Here is a 23,665-nt window from a genome sequence, read left to right on the forward strand (position 1 = left end):
ATGACAACAGAGAAGTGATGCATAAACCTATTTTTTAAAAAAGAGAAGCAAGTTTTAAATGTTATATAGAATGTGGTGTATTTTTAGCTTCCATTGTCATCTCAGATACAGTGGGTACTAGCTACAGAAGAGCCTGATATTTTGTGAGCAGCTGCAACAAAGTTTGTGTTCAGAGCCAAGGAAGAACCAAAACTAGTTTGAGTAATAAAAGGGAGATAAATATGAGAAGCCCTAGAACTGAGAGAAGGAGACTGGAGTCAGCTATACTGAGCATTGGATGGGGCAAGGAGAAATGATACAGGCCAACAGCCAAGAAAGAGAACTCAGGACGAAAAATGTTAAAATGCAATTTCACATTGTTTGCTATGGAATTTGAGAAATAAACTTCCTCGTTTATACCCGCCCCCCCAAAAAAAATCTTCATTCAACTTTACCTTGCTCTCTAATGTTTTCATCTACAGGAGCAGGGGGTTCTTAAGGGAGTTTTAAGAGGGAAAAAAAGTGGCTAACATCTGGATTATATAAACTTTAAAAAGCAATTAGGAGAGTCCTCTGAAAAAAAGCCCATGTGCAGAGTTTTGAAAGTGCTATAATTTCCTGTTATTTCAAGATGTACCTCATTTAGGTAAATAGTCACCATTTAGAAATTCAACACTTAAAAAATTGTATTCATTCAATATAATTGATTACAATGGAAAAATCATTTATAAGAACTACAACGTCACAGCTTACATACAAAAATCAGTATAGTCCATCTGCAAAACTGACATGTAGAATCGCCCATGAAATGATCAGTCTGAGTTAAACTGAAATCAATTTGAGGGTGAAACTCCTTGAAACTATTCTTTTACTCTGAGTTAGCAGTGTGATCTAAAATTAAATCAATTTTAAACCATTTCCACTGAGTCCAAAAAGCACTGAGACTGCTCCCACTAGCTTGTTTTTTAATTCATTGTCATTTAAGCCCATAATAGTGTGTTTTATTAACATAGTTTTAAAAACAGAAGAATCAATATTTTTCACCTCAAATTTTCCTTTCAAATATGCAGAGCTATTCATATAGACCCTGAATAGCTGTCCCCTCGACCCAGTAGTGCCATTATAACATAAATTATCTACAATGGGCTTGAGGGTTTTAAAAACACTGAAACTCGGTGCTCTGTCTTGTGTTCAACACAGAAGTTTCCACTCTGGTTGCAAACCCATGGGCCCTGATGAAGAAAAGATAACTCAATGCAGAGTTCATCCATTCTCCCATGAAATAAATAGAATTCCAGAACCTTGCATGTTCCCACTCACCCATTACAAGCAGCACACAGACACACTAAATATGCATCAGCTTCAGATTCATTAAGTTCAATGACCTCAGTTACTTTTTGTTTTGGAAGCTCAAGGGCAAAAAGAGCGTATTTAATAAGAAATAATAATCCGCTCTTACCCAAGACTGACATTTTGGATCATAATCCAACAAAGGATGATGACATACGTGAATTACCCCCTCCTGAGTCAGTTATTGCCAAGAATTCAACAGCAAATGATAGATCATTTTACCACAGGTCTGCTGCTGCTACTACTAAGTCGCTTCAGTCGTGTCCGACTCTGTGCGACCCCACAGACGGCAGCCCACGAGGCCCCTCTGTCCCTGGGATTCTCCGGGCAAGAACACTGGAGTGGGTTGCCATTTCCTTCTCCAAAGCATGCATACATGCTAAGTCGCTTCAGTCCTGTCCGACTCTGTGCGACCCTATGGACAGCAGCCCAACAGGCTCTTCTGTCCACTGGATTCTCTAGGCAAGAATAATGGAGTAGGTTGCCATTTCCTTCTCCAGACCATAGGTCTACATACCTCTAATCTGGCAGTACAAATATGGGAAGAGTTCCTTCCTAGCTGCCTAAAGGATCTGCTAGCCTTCTGAATCACTACCCAAATTTCCTCAAGGAACTCTGCAAACCAAAACTGAGGCATATGAGTGCAATATAGCTCATAATTGCCATATAAAACTTATATTCAAACCGTTTCAAATTATTGATGTTTGGGGATTTACATGTGTTACTAACACATTTTTTAAAGCAGAATATTCTGGAGCTTTTTTTCATGTTGTACTGTGATTAAGAAAAGATAAACTTGACATTTGATGGCGGTGGTCTGACAGGAAACCCTTGTTTCAGGAAACTCCCATATGTGGTAGAACTGAAACCTCCCACACTTTGGTCAACATACCCAACCTGGTCCTGCTCACACTTAAACCCGGGATACTCTGACAAAAGTAACTATCAGTGGACTGAGTAATAATCCTTCAAGTTTCAATTACTTAATATAGGAAATAACAGGTTCAGGGTAACCATTCTAGGTGGATTTGGTAAATACATCACAAAACCCAGTCTTATGGAAAAGGGTAACTATCAATTTAGAAAGATCAAGAAACTATACTTTAAAATTAAAAAGAGAGTAAATATCAAGCAGTGAGGAAATGGTTATGTAAGTTATAAGATATGAATTCAAAGGAATACAATCTTTAAAAATGCAACACTTAGAGAAGCTCAACAGGGAGGTGGTACATATAAAATTATGGCTGATCTGTGTTGCTATATAGCTGAAACCAACAAAACATTGTAATGTTTCCCCAATTAAAAATAAATTTTTAAAAATGGAACCCTTAAAAATTACATATATAAAAATAGAGATTTGGAAAATGGTAATGACATGGTGTTAAGTAAAAACAAGAGTAAAAACACACATATATACACAATTATGAAAAATCTTGAGATAGAAGAAAAAAACAGAAAGGAAATATAGGAAAATAGTAACAATAATTACTTTTGGATAGTGGAAGCATGAATGTTATTTTCTCCCGTCTACTTTTTTCTACCTCCCAAATTTCTCTTCATAAACATATGCTATTTTTATAACAGGAAAAAATACCAAACGAAAGAAAAAGAAAGGAAATTTTCTCTTCTAATATCCAATGGGAGATACCAAACTAGAAAATTTGATTAAACAAGGAGAAAATTTACTCCTACTGAATTAATACATTTGTTTTCATAATTATGCAGCATATCTAGGAATATCAGCCTTGAAGAGGGAAGACAATACTCTGCAGTACAGAAAGCCCTTGTCTTTCCCTAAAAATACTCAGTTTCAAATGAAAAATTATTGAAGAAGATTGACAGGAGGAATTCTGTGAAAGAGCTTGGGAGATTTAAGCCAAGTGTGCCAAAGCTCAGGAAAATAAAAAGTGGAATGTGTTACATAAAAAGTTGATGGGCAAGAACAAACTGATATCTAGAGGAGTCAGGGAAGTATCCCACCTGAAGGAGGGCAGGGCCAGCTCAGATTGTCCTAGTGCAGAAGTGTAAATTCAGAAGATGCTAGGTAAGTAACAAATACTAAGAAAAAGTAACACTGACTCAATTTGTTCATAGTAACACAAACCACCAGGCCAACAGCCAGCCAAAGCAAAAAGAGAGAATCCTAAGTTGAGAACCCAGAAGGTATCATGGCAGAGAGTTCATTTTCCTCTTTGCTGTTTTCTCATCTTAACCAAGAGCAGTGACACCCAATAGAAATAGAATGCCAACCACAAATGTGGGCCACAAAGGTAATCTTAAATTTTCTAGTAGCCCCATTCAAAAAAGTTTTTCAGAAGGTACATTAACTTTAATGTTATATTTAACCCAGTGTATACAAAATATAACTTCAAAAAGTAATTTAAAACAAATTATTAATGATACGTCCTACATTCTCTTTTTGGTACTAAGTCATTGAAACCTGGCATACACAATGTACTTAACTACGCATCTGAATTTGAACCAGCCTCATTTCAAGTGCCCAGGAGCCCATGAGGCTAGCGGCTATCTAACTGGATAGCAGACTTCCATACTCCTTTCCTTGTCCCAAACCCATACGACTAGAAATGTTGATGGGACAGGACAAAAACTGGAAGCTGCATAAATACATGAAAGTCAAGAAACAATTCAGCGCTGAAGACAATACATGTAACAGGAAAGAAAGAAAAGATGAAAATGAGGAAAATTTAAATTTCTGAAAGAAAAGCTAGTAGAGTATAATCATTGATTGGCCATATGTTTGACTAAAACTGTGAGCCTTACTACAAGAAAATGTAAATCAGCATTACAGAGTTATTCTTTTTGTGTGTGTGTGTGTGTGTTTCTTTAAAAAGAATTTATTTCACAAGTTTGGGAAACTTTATTTTTTTTTATTATTTTTTTTTTTTTTAATTAGTTGGAGGCTAATTACTTCACAGAGTTATTCTTTTGTGAGGCTCAGATAGTAAAGAATCCGCCTGCAATGCAGGAGACCCAGGCTTGATCCCTGGGTCAGGAAGATCCCCTGGAGAAGGGAATGGCAACCCACTCCAGTATTCTTGCCTGGGGAATTCCATGGACAAAGGAGCCTGGTGGGCTACAGTTCATGGGGTTACAAAAAGTCAGACACAACTGAGCGAATAACACTTTCACTTTCATATAAAAAGTTATACTATCATTTTAAAAAATCAATGAAATTCTTTCACTTGGATGTCTTCTACAAGTTGAGAGATACAGGCATAGAGATAGAAGTGTGGATTAAAAAATGGCCTTGCCTAGAGGTTCTTGATCGTGTCTGCATAGTAGAATCACCGTGGAAACTTGAAAACAAAACAAAACAAAACACCAAGGCCTCCCTTGCAAGCCATTCATTTACTTGCTCTGGGACTGGGTGGGGCACAGATACAACACACAGCCCAGGCTGAGCAGTGCTAGATGGAATGACCTCTGTGGAAACCTTCAGACTGGTTCACATAGCCTGGGTGTTTCTATGGTGGCAACTGGCCCAGGATGTTAGCATGCCCTGAGGAACCCTCATGAGAAACACTGAGTGTCTCCTGATATGTATTTCAAGAGGCAGAGTCAGCAGACGGCATTCATAGCCTGGAAGAGAACGTTTACTTCCCATACATCAGACACAGCAATTTCTACAACATGGAATCATTCACTCCTGCCTAGTTTTAACACTAAAGTCGCCACAAGATTTTCTCAAAGGTTAATTCAACACCTATTTCTTAAGCACTTTCACATATTATAACAAACTACAGATACAGAAGATTGGTCCTGACTGGAAAGGAATATAAGTAACAAAATCAAAAACATGAAATTGAAAAGGAAGTGTATAAAGAAAGAATCTTGTCTCCCTAATTATTGTGTGGCTTAGGTTAGTAATGTTCATTAGTTTGCCCCATGCTAAGAATGTAGAGAAGTAATGCTCCAGGCACTAAAAGTAAGGATATATATGCTTATTCACATACATATTATATTTAGATAAACTATATATATTGTGTGTGTTAGTCGCTCAGTCGTGTCCAACTCTTTGAGACCTCATGGACTGTAGCCCGCCAGGCTCCTCTGTCTGTGGCATTCTCCAGGCAAGAATACTGGAGTGGGTTGCCATTCCCTTCTCCAGGGGATCTTCCCAACCCAGGGATCAAACCTAGGTATCCTGCATTGCAGGCAGATTCTTTACCATCTGAGCCACCAGGGAAGCCCATGAAACCATACGTATATATGTATATGTAAACTAGACTTCTAATCACTCATGACATAATACAAAAATGTAGGCTTTGTGGTCTGACTACATCATCTCTATTTTATATATAGTTTATATTATTATGTTTATATTTCTATAATTATATGCAAAGCCCTTCAGATGCAAAATAAATAGAGAAGATGTGATCAGACCACAAAGTCTACATTTACACATCATGTTGTGAGTGGTTAGAAGTCTAATTTAGGCTCTTACTTGCCATGGAATTGGAGTGGACAAGCCACTCCCTTTCTAGGCCTTAATCTCAGCTTCTCTAAAAAGAAGCACTATCACCACACCTTGGGGTTTTATCAGAATTAAATGTGGAAGCATGGAGCCCACACATGGTAGTTGTTGATTAAGTATGTGTTGAATCTGAATGTAAATGCCCACCTTCCTCACTTCTGAGAGCAGCAGAAGGGATACCTGAAGGCCAGAAGGAAAATTAATTGCCCCAAATCACATAGCGATCACTTACATAGACCATGTTTTCTGACTGTGCTTTCATCACACCCCCTTCCTCTCAGGGATCTCCTCCCCAAGACTGACCATGCCTCCCCTCCCTCCAGGACAAGCCGATGATGGCTCCCATGCCCTAGCATGAACCTCAAGTTCAAGCCTTCTGCCAGAAGCACAAAGGGAAGCCACAGGTGCCTAGCAGTACCCAGCCCAGTGTGACACTCATCTCCAGCGACATCCAGACACCTGTGATTCTCTACAGGCTTTTTACTTTAACCCCATGTCATGACCCACAGGTGCCTAAAATAGACACCAAAGCACTTTCCTAATATTTTCTGTTAACGCCGCCATGGGATTACGCATGCATTAACTACTCTTAAGTCAACTTCCCTGAAAGCAGATCCTGAGACGAGGATTCATACACCAAGAATTCATTAGGAAAGCACATCTGAGAGAAAATGGTAATGAAGATGAGAAGCACGTGGAAGGGGAAGAAGCCACACAAGGGTATGACTGCTGGCAAAGTCCCACCTTCAGCCTGATCTCAACACGCACTTGCAGTGAAAATTAAACCTCAGAGCTTACCCAACTCGAGGTAGGGGCACTGCTCTTTCTCACTCTTGCACTAACTGGTCATTGGTTCCAGTAGTCTGAGGGCAGTGCTCTGAAGAAAGTAGCAAGTGCAAGCCCTTTGAAGCAATGCAGACAGCAGCCCAGGGTGAGCCCAGCAACACAGCAGTGGTCTGACACGTCCCTCACAGCATCCTCTACAATCATCAGCTCCAAAGGAGGACTGAGAGCTCCCTGGGCTTTCTCAAATCTAAGCCCATCTGATGTCTCCAACTTTGCAAGTCCCAAAAAGTAAAAAGGCAGTCTTGAAAGCCACAGTACATTCTGTGAAGACCACAACCCCAGCCATTGGTATTGGCTAGTAAAGGGACTCTGCAACATTTTACAGATAAAGCTCCTCTGGTAGATTGCCCTCTCAGCAAGAATACTTGTTACTGCTCAGTTTGAAAGTTCAACAGCCACTCAGCCACTGTGCTAGGTTCAAGGGACACAAACATGATCAACAGAGATGGCCTAAAGGAGTTCACAGTAGTAGATGATCTTAAAAATGGAAAATGCAGTGTGATTTTTAACCATATCTTAAAGAATACTCCATTCTCAGGACTGCCCTATGGTCCAGCAGTTAAGAATCCACCTTCCGATGGAGGGGACCCGGATTCGATCACAGGTGGGGGAACTAAGATCCGGTATGCCACAACTAAGACTTGATGCAGCCAAAAATAAATAAATAAATATTCTGAAAAAAAAGAACACTCCATTCTGGATGTGTGCTTCCACCTTCAACTGTACAGAATCAGCAACAGTACTTTTCAAAATGTCACACATATCAAATTACAAAGAGATGCTACCTCAAAAGGAATTGACAAAGAGCTAAATGAAAGCACAAGTAAGCCAGTGCTACTTCTAATAATCATGACAAAGATTATTGTGTGGGACACATGCAACCATCAAGTTTCTGAATATCTAAGTTACTGGATTACTCCCATGGCCTCCAGGTAGAGGCCTCAATATCTTTCACTGCCCAAATATGGTCACAAAATTTAACTGGTAATTTGAGATTCATTAAAAGATACACTGAAGGCTTTAGTTCAAATTCATCATGTAATTGCATATATTTTTAACATATTCCATATGAGATGATAATTCAAAGTAATGAGACTGATTATCAAATGTTCTTTGGGGAATTAGTCAGATCATATTATCAGATCTAATTCCCGGTCAGAACTGCAAGGCTTGAGAAATTCAAGATAGGCAACAGTCCAACTCAAACCCATACACTACATCAGCTTACAAAAAGTCACCACCTCATAAGAACTTGCTCATCACCACAAAAGTACTCAGGGTCAGTACTAAACTCAAGTCTCTCTGAGTGCGAAACCCAGGCTTTTAAATGCCATGCTATAGTGGCGTTTCAAATTTCAATTCAAAATCTGCTGACACTGGAAACGAACCACATGGTTCCAAGCATCTTTATGACTTGTCCATGTTACACCAGGATCATACTCTCAAGAGGCTCTGTTTCTATAACTGTGGTTTTAGATTAAGATCATTTTTCTTCACTGTGCATTTAACACCATTTTCTAAAATAATCTAATAAAGGAAAACTATACGTATTCATTGCACTGTAAATAATCAGTCAATATTTTACTTATAGAAAGAGATTACTTTAATCCTACCAGTTATTGTCTAAGCTACCTAGCCCTTCTTGATGTCCATTTCTTGGAATTTTTCCATCTCATGTGATTAATTCATTTTATGATATTCCCTTTAAAAACTACATTCTTCACAGTATCCAAATGCTTCAAAATCATCAGCAGACATGACTGATTGCCAGACTGAAGGACAATGTTATAAATTTTCTTTGCCGTATGTTATTATTAGAAAAAATGGGACAAAGAGACTAAGAAACAATGAAATGAAGGTTTAAAATTTACCTTTTTGAAAGTTTTCTGAAGGCATTTTTGCTATTGTTTGTGTGTAAATACACATTTTAAGCCATTTCAGGGTCAAGAACCATTCCCATATATATTTTTTTATTGATGGATGAATTTTACAGCAATTAAACATCTGTGTTATGGTGGATAATCCATCCTAAACTCAACCATCAAGTTGGTACAAAGTTCTTATCACTATCAATATTCCCAGAAATTACCAAATCAAATCATTCAAATACTTACTAAACGTCTACTACATAAAAGACATCATATGTGTGCCAGTTCCAAACAGTGTTAGATGGTTAGATCTAGAAATGAAAAAGTAACTATAGCATGTCTGTATTCAACAAAGGAAACCCCAAAGAAATTTATTTGAAGTAGAAGCTGAGCGGGTAGCACAAGCATTTGCTGAACATAAAAGAGAGCGATGAAGATACAAAGGACTTACACTGCAATTTTTAACAAGTTAAAAGGGGGAAGAAACATATATTCAACTAAAAGAGAAAGTCACCAATGATCAAGACCTGCTTGATGACCAGAAATCTTAAAAGTAACTTAAAAAATGTATTTCTTACTTGCTGTCGATGAGCACTTCAGATTGCCGATTATTCACCTGATTATCACTCTTGTGGCGAAACTGAAAATCAAAGCGTTTGTGAAAAGATATATTAAATCAGTGCTCTGTGGTGACCTAAATGGGAAAGAAATCCCAAAAAGAGGGGATGTATGTATACATATGTACAGCTAATTTACAATGCTGTAGAGCAACAATTAACACAACATTGTAAAACAAACATACTCCAATAAAAAGTTTTTAAAACATATTGTCATACTTTGTCAGCACAAATAGCGACACTGAAAATACTTTTGAGTTCATCTGTTTGGAAAACAACATCATCAGTCTAAAATAAGCATGACTTAGGCTTACCTTGGCCACAGCTCCATGTGTTCTAAATTAAGACCCTTCTCACTAAATCTCATTCTGGGTGTCACCAATGGAATAAGTCTGGCCACACGCTCTTCCAATTCCCACACATTTTTAGCTGTCTTCTAAGAAGACAATGTGCCCTTTACTTTGTTGCATAGTTCCAGAGAAAACCATACATGAATTTTGATGTCTTCAACAAGGAATGGGGGCTTCCATTTTTCTCACATATGTGCTCAAGACTTTACTGAACATCATCCATTCTGTTTTATGGATTTCTTTGAAGTCAAGCAATTACTTGTAACAACATGTATTCTTATTCTCCAGCAATTCTAATTATTAACAGTGATCTTATGAAATACTGAACATTTAAAACAAAATCAAAATACAATACTGAACCACATTTGGTGTGGATTTATGTTTTTATGCCCAAGTGATCCTATTTCTTATGCTATATTTCAGTAATGTAAATATCTTATATTGCTTAGAAGAATCCACACATTATGAGCCTTCTGCTAAACTAGTAAATGAGCAGCCATTCAGATAGGAACAGGCTAAAGTAGAGATAAAATGTTATTTCAATTGATTAGGCTAAATGCACAAATGAAGAGGCGGTAGTATCAGGAGATAAGAAATTTTGATTTCTAGATTTTCATCATCAGGATTATCACTTTTTCCTTAAAAAAAAAAAAAAAAAACCTAGCATTGTATTAATATCACAGTATATAAATTGTTTCAATCAGCCCTTCCCCTTTTCAACATCCTTACCAAATCCATCCCATTCTTTCTGTTATGCTATGCTCAGTGCATACAATTACACTGATTGCCATGTATAAGTAAATGAATATTACTAAAGAAAAATGATACTTAGCATTTGTTAACAGGGAAAGAGTTTTACAACACTGGTAGAAGAGTAAATTAAGTCAACCCATCATTGGCATGCACACTTCTCTCCAGCAATAAGAATGGAAACGTCATTCTGTCAGAATATGTAATTTGAAAGGGGTGGATGTTCTGTTTTTCCCTCCATACCTATACCTCATCCTTCTACACTCTGCCCTGTGCCAGGGGATGCTCATCTACTGAATCCCTGCCTTTTGGCTACTGATTGGGCTTGGGTGGTATTGACAGAAAATCATGGGGTCAGAGGAGAGTAAAATGGGGGTATATATTCCTGGTTTCTTCTGAACTGGGTCAGCAGTGGGTGCTTCCTCTATACATAGCCCTCAACTACAGCTCCAGGTCTGAGAACTGCCTCCTCCCTTTGCCCCTTCAGGCCTAGAAGTAGTACTGCCACCTTCATTGCTACCCTACGTACTTTTCCTCACTCACAACCCTTTTAATAATCCCTTCATTTTTTATCTTTCTCCAATCTTCCCCCATTCCACAGTGACATCTGTTTCCTGCCAAGACTCTAACTGATAAAGATATTGTTGTTAAACTAGATATATTATCATAAAAATAAAAAGATATTCAAGCATTCACTATAGAAGAGACAAAAGGAGACTCTATATCTAACCTGAACAAGCTTCCCAGGTGGCACTAGTGGCAAAGAACCCACCTCCCAAGTAGGAGACATAGAGATGCAGGTTTGATCCCTGGGTCAGGTAGATTCCCTAGAGGGGCATGGCAACCCACTCCAGGATTCTTCCCTGGAGAATTCCATGGACAGAGGAGCCTGGTGGGCTACAGTCCATGGGGTCGCAAAGAGTCAGACACGACTGAAGCAGCTAAGCACACAAAGTGCCTAGCTGGCTGGCATCACAGAAAATCACTATAGAGTTCACTGCCTAAAAGCTGAGCGGCCTACTCTCCGGGCTTCAGGATGCTCAGGCTTTTCCAAGGGATCTTGCCATTGACACAGATGGAGCTTGGGAGGACTAGAAACAATTATCACAGGTTCAGGAGATATATAAACCTATCACTCAATGGCATATAGACAGCTATTGAGGATAGAGTATATGCAGTCACCTAGGGTGAGAATAGAATTTGTCTGGATTTAGCATGCTTGGTTTTCCCAAAACTGTTTTAAATCTGAATTTGAATGACTTCCTTTGGATTATGGAGGTTTCAAAACTCTCTATCATCTTATACCTTGATTATTTACATTAGTTGCTTGACTTTTGAAATTACTTGATTTTGTAATTTCATGCAAAGATGGGCTCAATAAAGGACACAAATGGTATGGACCTAATAGAAGCAGAAGATATCAAGAAGAGGTGGCAAGAATATACAGAAGAACTATACAAAAAAAGATCTTTACGACCCAGATAATCACCTAGAGCCACACATCCTGGAATATGAAGTCTAGTGAGCCTTAGGAAGTATCACTACGCACAAAGCTAGTGGAGGTGATCGAATTCCAGCTGAGCTATTTCAAATCCTAAAAGATGATGCTGTGAAAGTGCTGCACTGAATATGTCAGCAAATTTGGAAAACTCAGCAGTGACCACAGGACTGGAAAAGGTCAGTTTTCATTCCAGTCCCAAAGAAAGGCAATGCCAAAGAATGCTCAAACTACCACACAATTGCACTCATCTCACACACTAGCAAAGTAATGCTCAAAATTCTCCAAGCCAGGCTTCAAACAGTATGTGAACCATGAACTTCCAGATGTTTAAGCTGGTTTTAGAAAAGGCAGAGGAACAAATTGCCAACAAATTTCCAACATCCACTAGATCATCGAAAAAGCAAGAAAGTTCCAGAAAAACTTCTATATCCGCTTTATTGACTATGCCAAAGCCTTCGACTGTGTGGATCACAATAAACTGTGGAAAATTCTGAAAGAGATGGGAATACCAGACCACCTGACCTGCCTCTTGAGAAACCTGTATGCAGGTCAGGAAGCAACAGTTAGAACTGGACATGTAATAACAGACTGATTCCAAATAGGAAAAGGAGTACATCAAGGCTGTATATTGTCACGCTGCTTATTTAACTTATATGCAGAGTACATCATGAGAAACGCTGGGCTTGATGAAGCACAAGCTGGAATCAAGATTGCCGGGAGAAATATCAATAACCTCAGATATGCAGATGATACCACCCTTATGGCAGAAAGTGAAGAACTAAAGAGCCTCTTGATGAAAGTGAAAGAAAAGAGTGAAAAAGTTGGCTTAAAGCTCAACATTCAGAAAACTAAGATCATGGCATCTGGTCCCATCACTTCATGGGAAATAGATGGGGAAACAGTGGAAACAGTGGCTGACTTTATCTTGGGGGGCTCCAAAATCACTGCAGATGGTGATTACAGCCATGAAATTAAAAAACACTCCTTGGAAGGAAAGTTATGACCAACCTAGACAGCATATTAAAAAGCAGAGACATTACTTTGTCAACAAAGGTCCGTCTAGTCAAGGCTATTGTTTTTCCAGTAGTCATGAATGGATGTGAGAGCTGGACTATAAAGAAAGCTGAGCACCAAAGAATTGATGTTTTTGAACTGTGGTGTTGGAGAAGACTCTTGAGAGCCCCTTGGACTGCAAGGAGATCCAACCAGTCCATCTTAAAGGAGATCAGTCCTGGGTGATCATTGGAAAGACTGATGTTGAAGTTGAAACTCCAATATTTTGGCCACCTGATGTGAAGAGCTGACTCATTTGAAAAGACTCTGATGTTGGGAAAGATTGAAGGCAGGCAGAGAAGGGGACAACAGAGGATGAGATGGTTGGATGGCATCACTGACTCAACGGACATGAGTTTGGGTAAACCGGGAGTTGGTGACGGACAGGAGGCCTGGCGTGCTGCGGTTCATGGGGTCGCAAAGAGTCAGACACAGCTGAGCAACTGAACTGAACTGGTATGATGAGCAGAGGATTCCGCTGCTGCTAAGTCGCTTCAGTCGTGTCCGACTCTGTGCAACCCCAAAGATGGCAGCCCACCAGGCTCCCCTGTCCCTGAGATTCTCCAGGCAAGAACACTGGAGTGGGTTGCCATTTCTGTCTCCAATTAATAAAAGTGAAAAGTGAAAGTGAAGTCGCTCAGTCATGTCCTACTCTTCGTGACCCCATGGACTGCAGCCCACCAGGCTCCTCTGTCCATGGGATTTTCCAGGCAAGAGTACTGGAGTGGGGTGCCATTGCCTTCTCCGGAGCAGATGATGTGAGAATACCTAATATATACCAGTTCCTAAAACTTAGACAAAGACTTAAGATACAGGATAAATAATACTTTACTGAATGGAAACAGGTTTGTCTATCAATTCTGATCTTACCACTAATTAGTTGTATGTTCATTAGGAAATCTTTAGTTCTTTATAGGTGAGAGTGTCTTCATGTATAAAATGAAGAAGTGAGTCTACTTATTGAAGCCCCCTTGCTATTACCATAAATAGGCTCTGGCTCTATGACCTCTGTATTAAACATCAAATAACCATAAAGCTTCTTATGGTAAATATTTGCCAAAATAACTTCATTCAAATATTTCAAATGGATCTCTATTTTCTACTTCTGAGAGTTCACAACTGAAACTGAGAGCACAGGAATGCTCAGAAGCAAATACTTACATAGTCATCTGTGGCGTCTTTAACAGCTGTCATAGTTACCACTAGGACCAAGGGTACAATGGTGGTAAACCAAGTCAAGGAGGAAATTTCTGGAATCAGCTGAAACAAACGTTTCAAGTAGTTTAGTGCTTTTAAGTTTCATAAATATAGCTTTCAAGTTTTGTCATTCAACTTCATAAGACAACAGAAATCAATGAAATGATATTCAGTTTTTTGTACAAGTGTAGAACATTCGATAATTTAAGTGCTTGTACTCAGATATAAGACACATAGAATAAAAGAATCATTGAAACAATTTTCAGACTACCTGGCAAAAAAATTAAATTTTTATAGCAAGTTTTGAAGAAAGCTTCTTGAAGTCTTTCGCATGTGATGATCTTTCCCCAGGATGATAAATGTCACCTATCTTTTCTCAGCTTCTCAATTCAAGTTTTCACAGTTTTACCAGTTCCTTACCAATTCTCAAAGAGAGAATCTTTGAGCACCTACCTTGCACCAGACACAATCCCAAATACTTTTATATATGGTATCACTTGATCCTCAGAGAAGTTTATCAAGTTAGATTCTGTTCCAGAGGTGTTTTGCACAAATCTAGAGTGTTTATATTCCATGTAAATAGTGCAGAGCACAGAATACACTGTGAATGACAGCCACGAGTCAAGAAATGCCACAACCCTGGGTACCATTTTCCTATTTTATAAAAAAAAAGTACCAGAGAAGTCAAACTGATTTAGCAGCCCAGAACATATGCTGCTAAAAATTGAACCTAGGTCTATTTGACTCCAAAGCCTGGGGCTCTACCTGTAAAGCCACCCACCTAAGAGAGACAGAGTGACAGTCGACATGACTCTTACAAAGGGAGTCTTCAAGTGGGGTTCACTTTGGAGTTACTTCATGGCCATCAGGCAGGCAAGAATGGGGGGACATGGTCAGTGTATATTGATCAGGCCTCAACCAAACAGCACTACAATAAATTTTATGTAATAGCTTCCACATAAGATTAAAAAATAAAAATAAAAACCCTCAAATGCCTCTGAAGGACCAACAAAAACATCAGCCTGAGTGGCAGAAAACCTGGATTCTAGTCAGAGTTCTATCATTAACAAATAGTAAAAGCTTCACACCTCACTTAACCTCTCCAGATCTCATTTCTGCATCAATAAAAGAAAGGAGGTTATACTGAACCATCCTAAAGACCCCTTCTAGATATAAAGTTCTGTGAACAGGAAACTTTGGTCATAAATATTACTCAGAAGTTAAAAAGAATTCATTTGAATCAGTCCTAATGAGATGGATGAAACTGGAGCCCCTTATACAGAGTGAAGTAAGCCAGAAAGATAAAGAACATTACAGCATACTAACACATATATATGGAATTTAGAAAGATGGTAATGATAACCCTATACGCAAAACAGAAAAAGAGACACAGAAATACAGAACAGACTTTTGAACTCTGTGGGAGAAGGTGAGGGTGGGATATTTCAAAAGAACAGCATGTATACTATCTATGGTGAAACAGATCACCAGCACAGGTGGGATGCATGAGACAAGTGCTCGGGCCTGGTGCACTGGGAAGACCCAGAGGAATCGGGTGGAGAGGGAGGTGGGAGGGGGGATCGGGATGGGGAATATGTGTAAATCTATGGCTGATTCATATCAATGTATGACAAAACCCACTGAAATGTTGTGAAGTAATTAGCCTCCAACTAATAAAAAAATAAAAAAAAAAAGAAAGAAAACCCGTTAGAGAAATTAGAGAAGTGGTGTAAAGGGTTCTACGAAGACACCAAAAGCAAATTCATGGGGGGAAGAGAAAAAAAGTCTCTTCCAAAATTGTAAGGTGTACTTTAAGTGCTATTTTTTTTTCTCTTGTTGAGCATCCAGTTCTTTTTTTTTTTTTTCTCCCTACTCCAGGAGGACTCCTCAGACCCTACCTGCTTACCTCTTAATGGTTTCACGCCCTCTTAAACTCTCTTTCCAAAGTTCTTTTCAACTTTCCCTTACAGTACTTGGTGACTATTGATCTTGTGCAGGTATTTAGCCTTAGCTGGAGTTTACCACCCACTTTGGGCTTCATTCCAAAGCAATCAGACTCCAGGGAGACCTGGTCTGGTGTACCAGGTCTACCAGCCTCACACCAACCCTGGGCTGGGCCTCCATCAGAAGGAACAACCAGTTGTTTTCAACTCTTCCCTTATTTCTTAATATCCCTCTACTTTGAGCACACATAATTTTGATAGACTGATTCTATCCAACTGGCTTCTGAACTTTGGCATGTGATCTAGGTCAAGGCAATCACTGCATTAAATTCCTGTGCCAGAGTGACAGGTTTGGAAAAGGAAGGTAACAGCATGGTCCAATTAAAGCTAATCCCAAGACTTTTTAGAGAACAGAAAAAGTGATTCATTTTCATTCTCTTTCTCCCTCTTTCCTCTCCCTACTGCCTCTCCCTCTCCCCCTCTGCCTCTCTTTTACATCAGCATTGAAGCCAGGAAAATAAAACTCTGAAGTTTTCAAGAATCACCAAGTATAGAGGGTCTGCCTGAGAGTAAACATGAAGGGAATAAAAAAAAAAAAAAGAAAAGTGACATCCTGTTGAAATAGTTTACTCATGAATTGTCATAAAGTACATTAAGTGAATTTAGATGTCTGCGACTTACATTAAGTGAATTTAGATGTCTGCGACTTACAACCAAGATTCTTAAGACAGTTATTCTACTGAATAAATAGTTGTTTAATTAAAGGAAAAATAGTATTCAAGCTATAATCAAGACTGTATATATCCAGTTCATCTTCTTACCTCCTATGATTAATGCATAGTCCAGCAGATTCAGAATCTGTTTGATGTGATTACTCTAAAATAAATATGAGGTAAATAACTGGCTAATATGAGCCACTTATATGTATGCTAAATATTTGATTTATGCCTTTCCTTCCTGAAATATCAGTAAAATTTGAAATTTCACTTAGGTTCAAATTTTAGTCAAGTGGGAAGAAAAAGGAAGGTTACCAACTACCAATGAATCACTCAAAACTATAAAAAAGTCACAGTGAAATAACATATAGCATTTATTTATATATGTGTAAAAATATGTCACTGTTCTTAAGATGCAAATAAAATTTGGCAAATTAAGTTCCACAAAACACTAGTCAGATAAATTCTTTGCTTCAACTCTGTCAATACCCATGCTGTGAATGTGATAGGGAGATAAAGAAAGGAAGCAGGCTGTGAACAGTAATTATTAGGCTCTGGTTTGGTTCAAATAAAGTGCAAGGCAGCATTTTTAAATGACCTCAGTGTTTAAAATGATGAATGTACTAGTTTTTTACCCATTCCTAACCCTCCCACACTTGTGAAGAGAAACAGCAATAAAAACATTAAAAATCTGACAAGGCTGCTTTTCTTTGCATGAACATTTAGATAAGCAAAATAATTTTTTCAAATTATATGAATACTCTTAACAAACAGATGATGAAGAAATACAGCCTAAACATTACCTGCAAAATCAGAAGGAAAAGGAAATATGCATTTGCCACTCTTTGGAACTGTTCAAATAAATTAATCGGCAAGAAGGTGAGAATGTTGTACTTGGATGTGTGGATACGATTATCCTGAAAAAGAAACAGCATCACATTAGTTTGGGGTGAGGCATGACTCATTATCAGAAACAGCTCTAAACTTATGAGACAGAGCATGAGTTATGCCAGAGCAAGAAAGATAAGCTGATTACTATCTAGGAAATTTTAAACTCTGTGTGGGCCAAGGGTTTCATTTTTCTCAAGACGACATGCTCCTGATACTAGGTGAAATTACCATTCAATGTTATAAAATCATCCATGACTTAAAAATTTATCAAGTGCAAAAGTCTGCCCCTGACATTTTTTTTTTCTTATGTATTTACTCACTTGGCAGCCATTTCTTGAGAACCTACTGTTTACAGACACTGAGCTCGTGTGAAGTAAAAACGAACTTCAGAATCACTTGGTTCACCTTCCCAAAGCCATGACCTTTAGATAACTCTGACAAGGGGCCCCTAGGTCTATCTTTGAGAGTCTTCTGGTGGAAAACTGACCACCTTACAAGGCAGGTGTAATCCTGTTTCCATTTCAGGATGAGAAATGATAGAAAGGTCTTTATTATGAGAGACTCAAATCTGCCTCCCTGTACATTTTGCCATATGCCAAATTCCATCCCTGGGGTCACCTAAATAAATTCTAAGCCCTTTCCATATTGACAATCTTCAAATACTTGAGGGTGACTCATAGGACTCCCCTAAATCTTCTCCATTATAATCTAGGTGTTCACGAAACCCTTAGCCATTCTCCATGACATTTTCATGGACATCTCTTCCTGGTTGGCCTCTTCTGCATCCAGCCCAACTTCTCTGCATCTCTCTTAAAACATGGTGTCCAAATGCAAATATTCATTGCAGATCTAGCTCAACTGGTCCACATACAAAAGAGACTTTGATGTTCTGTGTTCTGAATTATTGTACTAACTTGCCTTAAAATTTCATTAGCATTTTGTCAATCAATCTCACTGTTTATTCACATTGTTTTGATGAATTAAAATCTCAAGGTCATTTCTTCATAAATCATTATTAAATCAGGTCTCCCATTTCTAAACATTCACAGATTATTTTTTTTAAGTCCTGATGATTTTTCACATATTCCTATTATAGAAGTCAAATAAAAAAATTAATCTTGAGTGTGCTATCACAAAAGCACTAAATATTCCTCCCAACTTTGTGTCATCAAAGAATTTCAAACACATGCCTTTTATATAGTCTTTCAAAACTATATAAAACTAATTCATTAAAAAGTACAGAGCTAAAAACAAAAAAAAATTTAATAAAAGAAATAAAACTATAGCAAGATACTGGAGATTTCTCCACAGACTATAGTTGATATCTTTTTCAGGCGTTTACATAAAACATATTAAATATATTTTATTTAACAACTTATAAGTCTAACTACATTCTCATGAGACTTCACTCTATTTTATTCACAAACAAAGCAGAAGAAATTTGGTGTGACAGATCTTACTGACACTCAGAATCAGCATGCCCAGAGAATTTTTATCCACTAATATCATAAAATGGAGATTAGTCCATATGATTTTTTAAATTTATTTTTTATTGAAATATAGCTGATTTATAATGTTTTTCTAGTTTCTTGTATGAAGCAAAATAATTAATTTAAATATATCTATATTCCTTTTCATATTCTTTTCCATTATGGTTTATTACAGGATATTAAATATAGTTCCCTATGCTATAGAATAGGACCTTGTTTACATCTTTTTCTATATATAATAGCTTGCATCTGCTAACTCCAAACTCCTAATCCATCAATCCACCACCACCCTTCCCCTTGGCAACCACAAGTCTGTTTGCTATGTCTATGAGTCTGTTCTGTTTCATAAATAGGCTTGTTTGTGCTGTATTTTACTTTTTAATTAACTTTTATTGGAGTATAGTTGCTTTACAATGTTGTGTTAGTTGTGTCATATTTTAGATTCCACATATAAGTGATATCACATGGTATATGTATTTCTCTTTCTGACTTACTTCACTTATATGATAATCTCTACTTCCATCCTTGTTGCTGCACATGGCATCATTTCATTCTTTTTATGGCTGAGTTATATTCCACTGTGTGTGTGTGCATACACGCGGCTATGTGTATAAGCATATACACATACACATATATCATATCTTCTCTATCCATTCATCTGTTGATGGACATTTAGTTGCTCCCATGTCTTGGCTATTATAAATAGTGCTACAATGAACACTGGGGTGCATGTATCTTTTTGAATTATAGTTTATCTGGATATATGCTCAGGAGTATGATTGCTGGATCATATGGCAACTCTATTTTTAGCTTTTTGAGGAGTCTCCATACTGTTTTCCATAGTGATTTACATTCCCATCAACTATATAGAAGGGTTTCTCTGCACCCTATGCAGCATTTGTCATTTGTAAATGACAGCCATTCAGCCCAGTGTCAAGTGATACCTCATCATAGATTTGATTCTCTAATAATTAGCCATGTTGACCATCTTCTATGAGCCTATTGATCATCTGCATATTATCTTTGAAGAAATGTCTATTTAGGACTTATGTCCATTTTTTTGATTGGGTTGTTTGTTCTGTTATTGAGTTGTATGAGATATTTGTATATTTTGGAAATTAAGCTGTCAGTTGCATCATTTCCAAATATTTTCTCCCAGTCCATAGGCTGTCTTTTCTTTTTGTTTATGGTTTCCTTGGCTGTGCAAAAGCTTTTAGGTTTGATTAGATCCCATTTTTTTGTTGTTGTTTTATCTCTATTGTTTTGGGAGACTGATCTAAGAAAACACTTGTACAATTTATGTCAGAGAATTCTCCCCTAGAAGTTTTATGGTGTCATGTCTTATACTCAGGTCTTTAAAGCCATTTTGAGCACGATGTGAGGGTGTTTTCTAACTTCATTGATTTATGTCCAGCTTTCCCAACACCACTTGTTGAAGAGACTCTTTTCTCTATTATACACTTTTGTCTTTGTCAAAGATTGATTGACCATAGGTGTGTGGGTTTATTTCTGAGCTCTCTATTCTGTTCCATTGATCCACATGTCAGTTTTTGTGTCAATACCACACTGTTTTGATTACTGTCATTTTGTGGCATTGTCTGAAGTCTGGAAGGGTTATTCCTCCTGCTTTGTTCTTTTTCCTCAGAATTCCTTTGGTAATTCTGGGTCTTTTATAGTTCCATATAAATTTTAGGATTATTTGTTCTATTTCTGGGAAAAATGCCATAGGTAATTTGACAGGGATCACACTAAATCTGTAGATTTTTGGGTAGTATAGTAATTTTAATATTAATTCTTCCAATCCAAGAGCCTGGGATACCTTTCCATTTCTTTGAATCATCTTCAATTTCCTTTATCAATATTTTATAGTTCTCAGCATATGTCTTTCACCTCCTTGGTGAGGTTTATTCCTAAGTATTTTTTGGATGCAATTTTAAAAAGGATTATTTTTTTGCATTCCCTTTCTGATATTTCATTGAAAGTGTAAAGAAATGTAGCCAGTTTCTGTGTGTTAATCTTGCATCCTGCTACCTTGTTAAATTTATTTATCCATTCTAATAGTTTGTGTGTAGAGCCTTAGCATCGTGTCATCTGTGTATAATGGCAATTTTACCTCTGTCTACCAATTTGAATAACTTTTATTTCTTTTTCCTATCTGACTGCTGTGGCTAGGACTTCCAGTACTATGTTGAATAGAAGTAGTGAGAGTGAGCATCCTTGTCTTGTTCTATGTTTTAGCAGCAAGGCTTTTTAGCTTTTCACCATTGAATGTACTTTTGGCTATGGATTTGTCATAAATAGCCTTTATTACGTTAAGATATGTTCCCCCATGCCCACTTTGGTAAAAGTTCTTATTATGAACGGATGTTGAATTTTATCAAATGTTTTTCCTTTATTTATTGAGGTGACCATGTGGTTTTCGTATTTTCTTTTATTGATGTGGCGTATCACACATTGATTTGTGTATTTTAAACCATCCTTGTGACCCTGTGATGAATCCAACTTAAAGGTGGTAAATGATCTTTTTTATGTGTTGTTGGATTAAGTTTGCTAAAATTTTGTTGAAATTTTTGCATCTATATTTACCAAAGATATTGGCTGAAATTTTATTTTTTGGTAGTGTCTTTGTCTAGTTTGGTATTAGTGTGATAGAATAACTTTGGGAGTGCTCCCTCCTCTTCAAGTTTCTGGAGGAGTTTGAGAATGATCAGGATAAGTTCTTCATTTCTATTTAATAGAATTCTCCAGTGAAGCCATCTGGTCCTGAACTGTTTTTTGCAGGGAGTTTTTTTTTTTTGTTTTGCTTTTTTTTTTAAATTACAGATTCCATTTCACTTCTAATGATCTGTCTGTTCAAATTATTTATTTCTTCTTGATTCAGTTTTGGTGGGCTGTATATTTCTAGAATCTTGGCCATTCCTTCTAGTCTGTCCTATTTGTTGAAAAATAATTGTTCATAACATTCTCTTGTGCCTTTTTGTATTTCTGCAGAATCACTTATTTCTCCTTTTCCTTCATATTTTATTTGGTTTTTCTCTCTTTTCTTCTTGGTGAGCCTATCCAGAGGTTTGTCAATTTTGTTTACCCTTCCAAAGAACCAACTCTTTGTTTTGTGAATTTTTTCTAATTTCTATTTTATTTTCTCTCTGATATTAATTTTTCCTTTCCTTCCGCTGACTTTAGGTTTTGTTTTCTATTCTTTTAAGTTTTTTTATTTCAGACTTTTCTTGTTTCTTGAGGAAGGCTTGTATCACTATGAACTTTCCTCTTACGCCTGCTTTTGCTGCATCCCATGGATGTTGAATGGTTGTATTTTCATTGTCATTTGTCTCAAGCTATTTTCAATATCCTCCTTGATTTCATCATTGACCCACTGACATTTTTTAGTAGCATGTTGTTTAGTTTCCATGAAATCATTTTCTTTTCTTGTGTTTCATGTTTGAGATAATTTCTACCCTCTTAAATTTGTTGAGGCTTTTTTACATCCTAGTAGGTGGTCAGTCCTAGAGGATGTTCCATAGGCACTCGAAAAGAACATATATTTTGCTATTTTGGAATATAATATCCTAAAAATATCAATTAAGTCTAACTGTTCCACTGTATTATTTAGGATCTCTGTTGCCTTGCTGATTTTCTGTGTGGAACATCCGTCCATTGATGTGAGTGAGAAGTTAGTCTTCTACTATTATTGTATTCATATCAATTTCTCCCTTCACATTTGTTTTATGTTACATTCATTTTATGTATTTGGGTGCTCCTATATTAGGTAAATATGTTAATGCATGTACTATCCTCTTCTTACATTGATCTTTCTATCATTATATAGAGTCCTTCTTTATCTTTCTTTATGGATTTTGTCTGAAAGTCTATTTGTCTCATATGAGTATTGCTACCCCCACTTTCTTGTCATTTCTATTTGCATTAAATGCCTTTTTCCATCCTTTCACTTTTGACATATGTGTATTTTTTTGCCCTATTAAGTAGGTCTCTTGTAGGCAGCATATTGTAGGCTCTTCTCTTTTTAACCAATATGCCACTCTAAGTCTTTTGATTGGAGCATTTGCTTCATTGACATTTAAGGTAATTATTGATAAATATGTATTTATTGCCATTTTAAACCTTGTTTTCCAGTTGATATTTTCTTTCTTATTGTTCCTTTCTTTGCCTTTTTGTTTTTACTTTTGTGGTGTGATTGTTTTCCTTTATATTACACTTGTGTTCTCTTCTTTTTGGTTTTTGTGAATCTATTGTATGTTTCTAATTTGTGGTTACCTTCTTTTTAAAGTATATTAACACATTCCTATATCTGGTTGCTTTAAATTTGTAGTCACATAGGCTCAAACACATTATTTTTTAGAAATATATACATTTTCTTTACACTTTATTACTCTCCCCGACTATGTTTTATTATTTTGATGCCCTTTTTTATATCTTCATGTTTTTTCTTTTGCAGTTCATTGTGGCTATCATAACTTTCACCAAAAAAATTTTTTTAACTTCTGTACTGGCTTATTTAAGAGACTTACTTTCCAGTTGTAATTTTCTCTTTCCTATAGATTCTTATTTGTTTTCTATTTAAGAGAAAACCTTTCAATATTTTTTTTAGAATAGCTTTACTA

General features: G+C 37.1%; 1 protein-coding gene across 6 annotated transcripts in view; it reads right to left on the minus strand.

Annotated features, from left to right (window-relative positions):
* Positions 1-23,665, minus strand: part of ATP8B4 (ATPase phospholipid transporting 8B4 (putative)) — a 305,125-nt gene that overhangs the window by 168,493 nt on the left and 112,967 nt on the right. For all 6 annotated transcript variants that reach the window (XM_061157127.1, XM_061157129.1, XM_061157123.1 and 3 more), the window contains exons 4-6: positions 17,469-17,582; positions 13,971-14,069; positions 9,117-9,178 (exon numbers count right to left, since the gene is read on the minus strand). In XM_061157127.1, the coding sequence (XP_061013110.1) occupies positions 9,117-9,178; positions 13,971-14,069; positions 17,469-17,582 (275 nt within the window). The remainder of the gene's footprint in view (positions 1-9,116; positions 9,179-13,970; positions 14,070-17,468; positions 17,583-23,665) is intronic.

The sequence above is a fragment of the Dama dama genome, chromosome 12, assembly GCF_033118175.1.
Source record: "Dama dama isolate Ldn47 chromosome 12, ASM3311817v1, whole genome shotgun sequence".
NCBI classification, from domain to species: domain Eukaryota; kingdom Metazoa; phylum Chordata; class Mammalia; order Artiodactyla; family Cervidae; genus Dama; species Dama dama.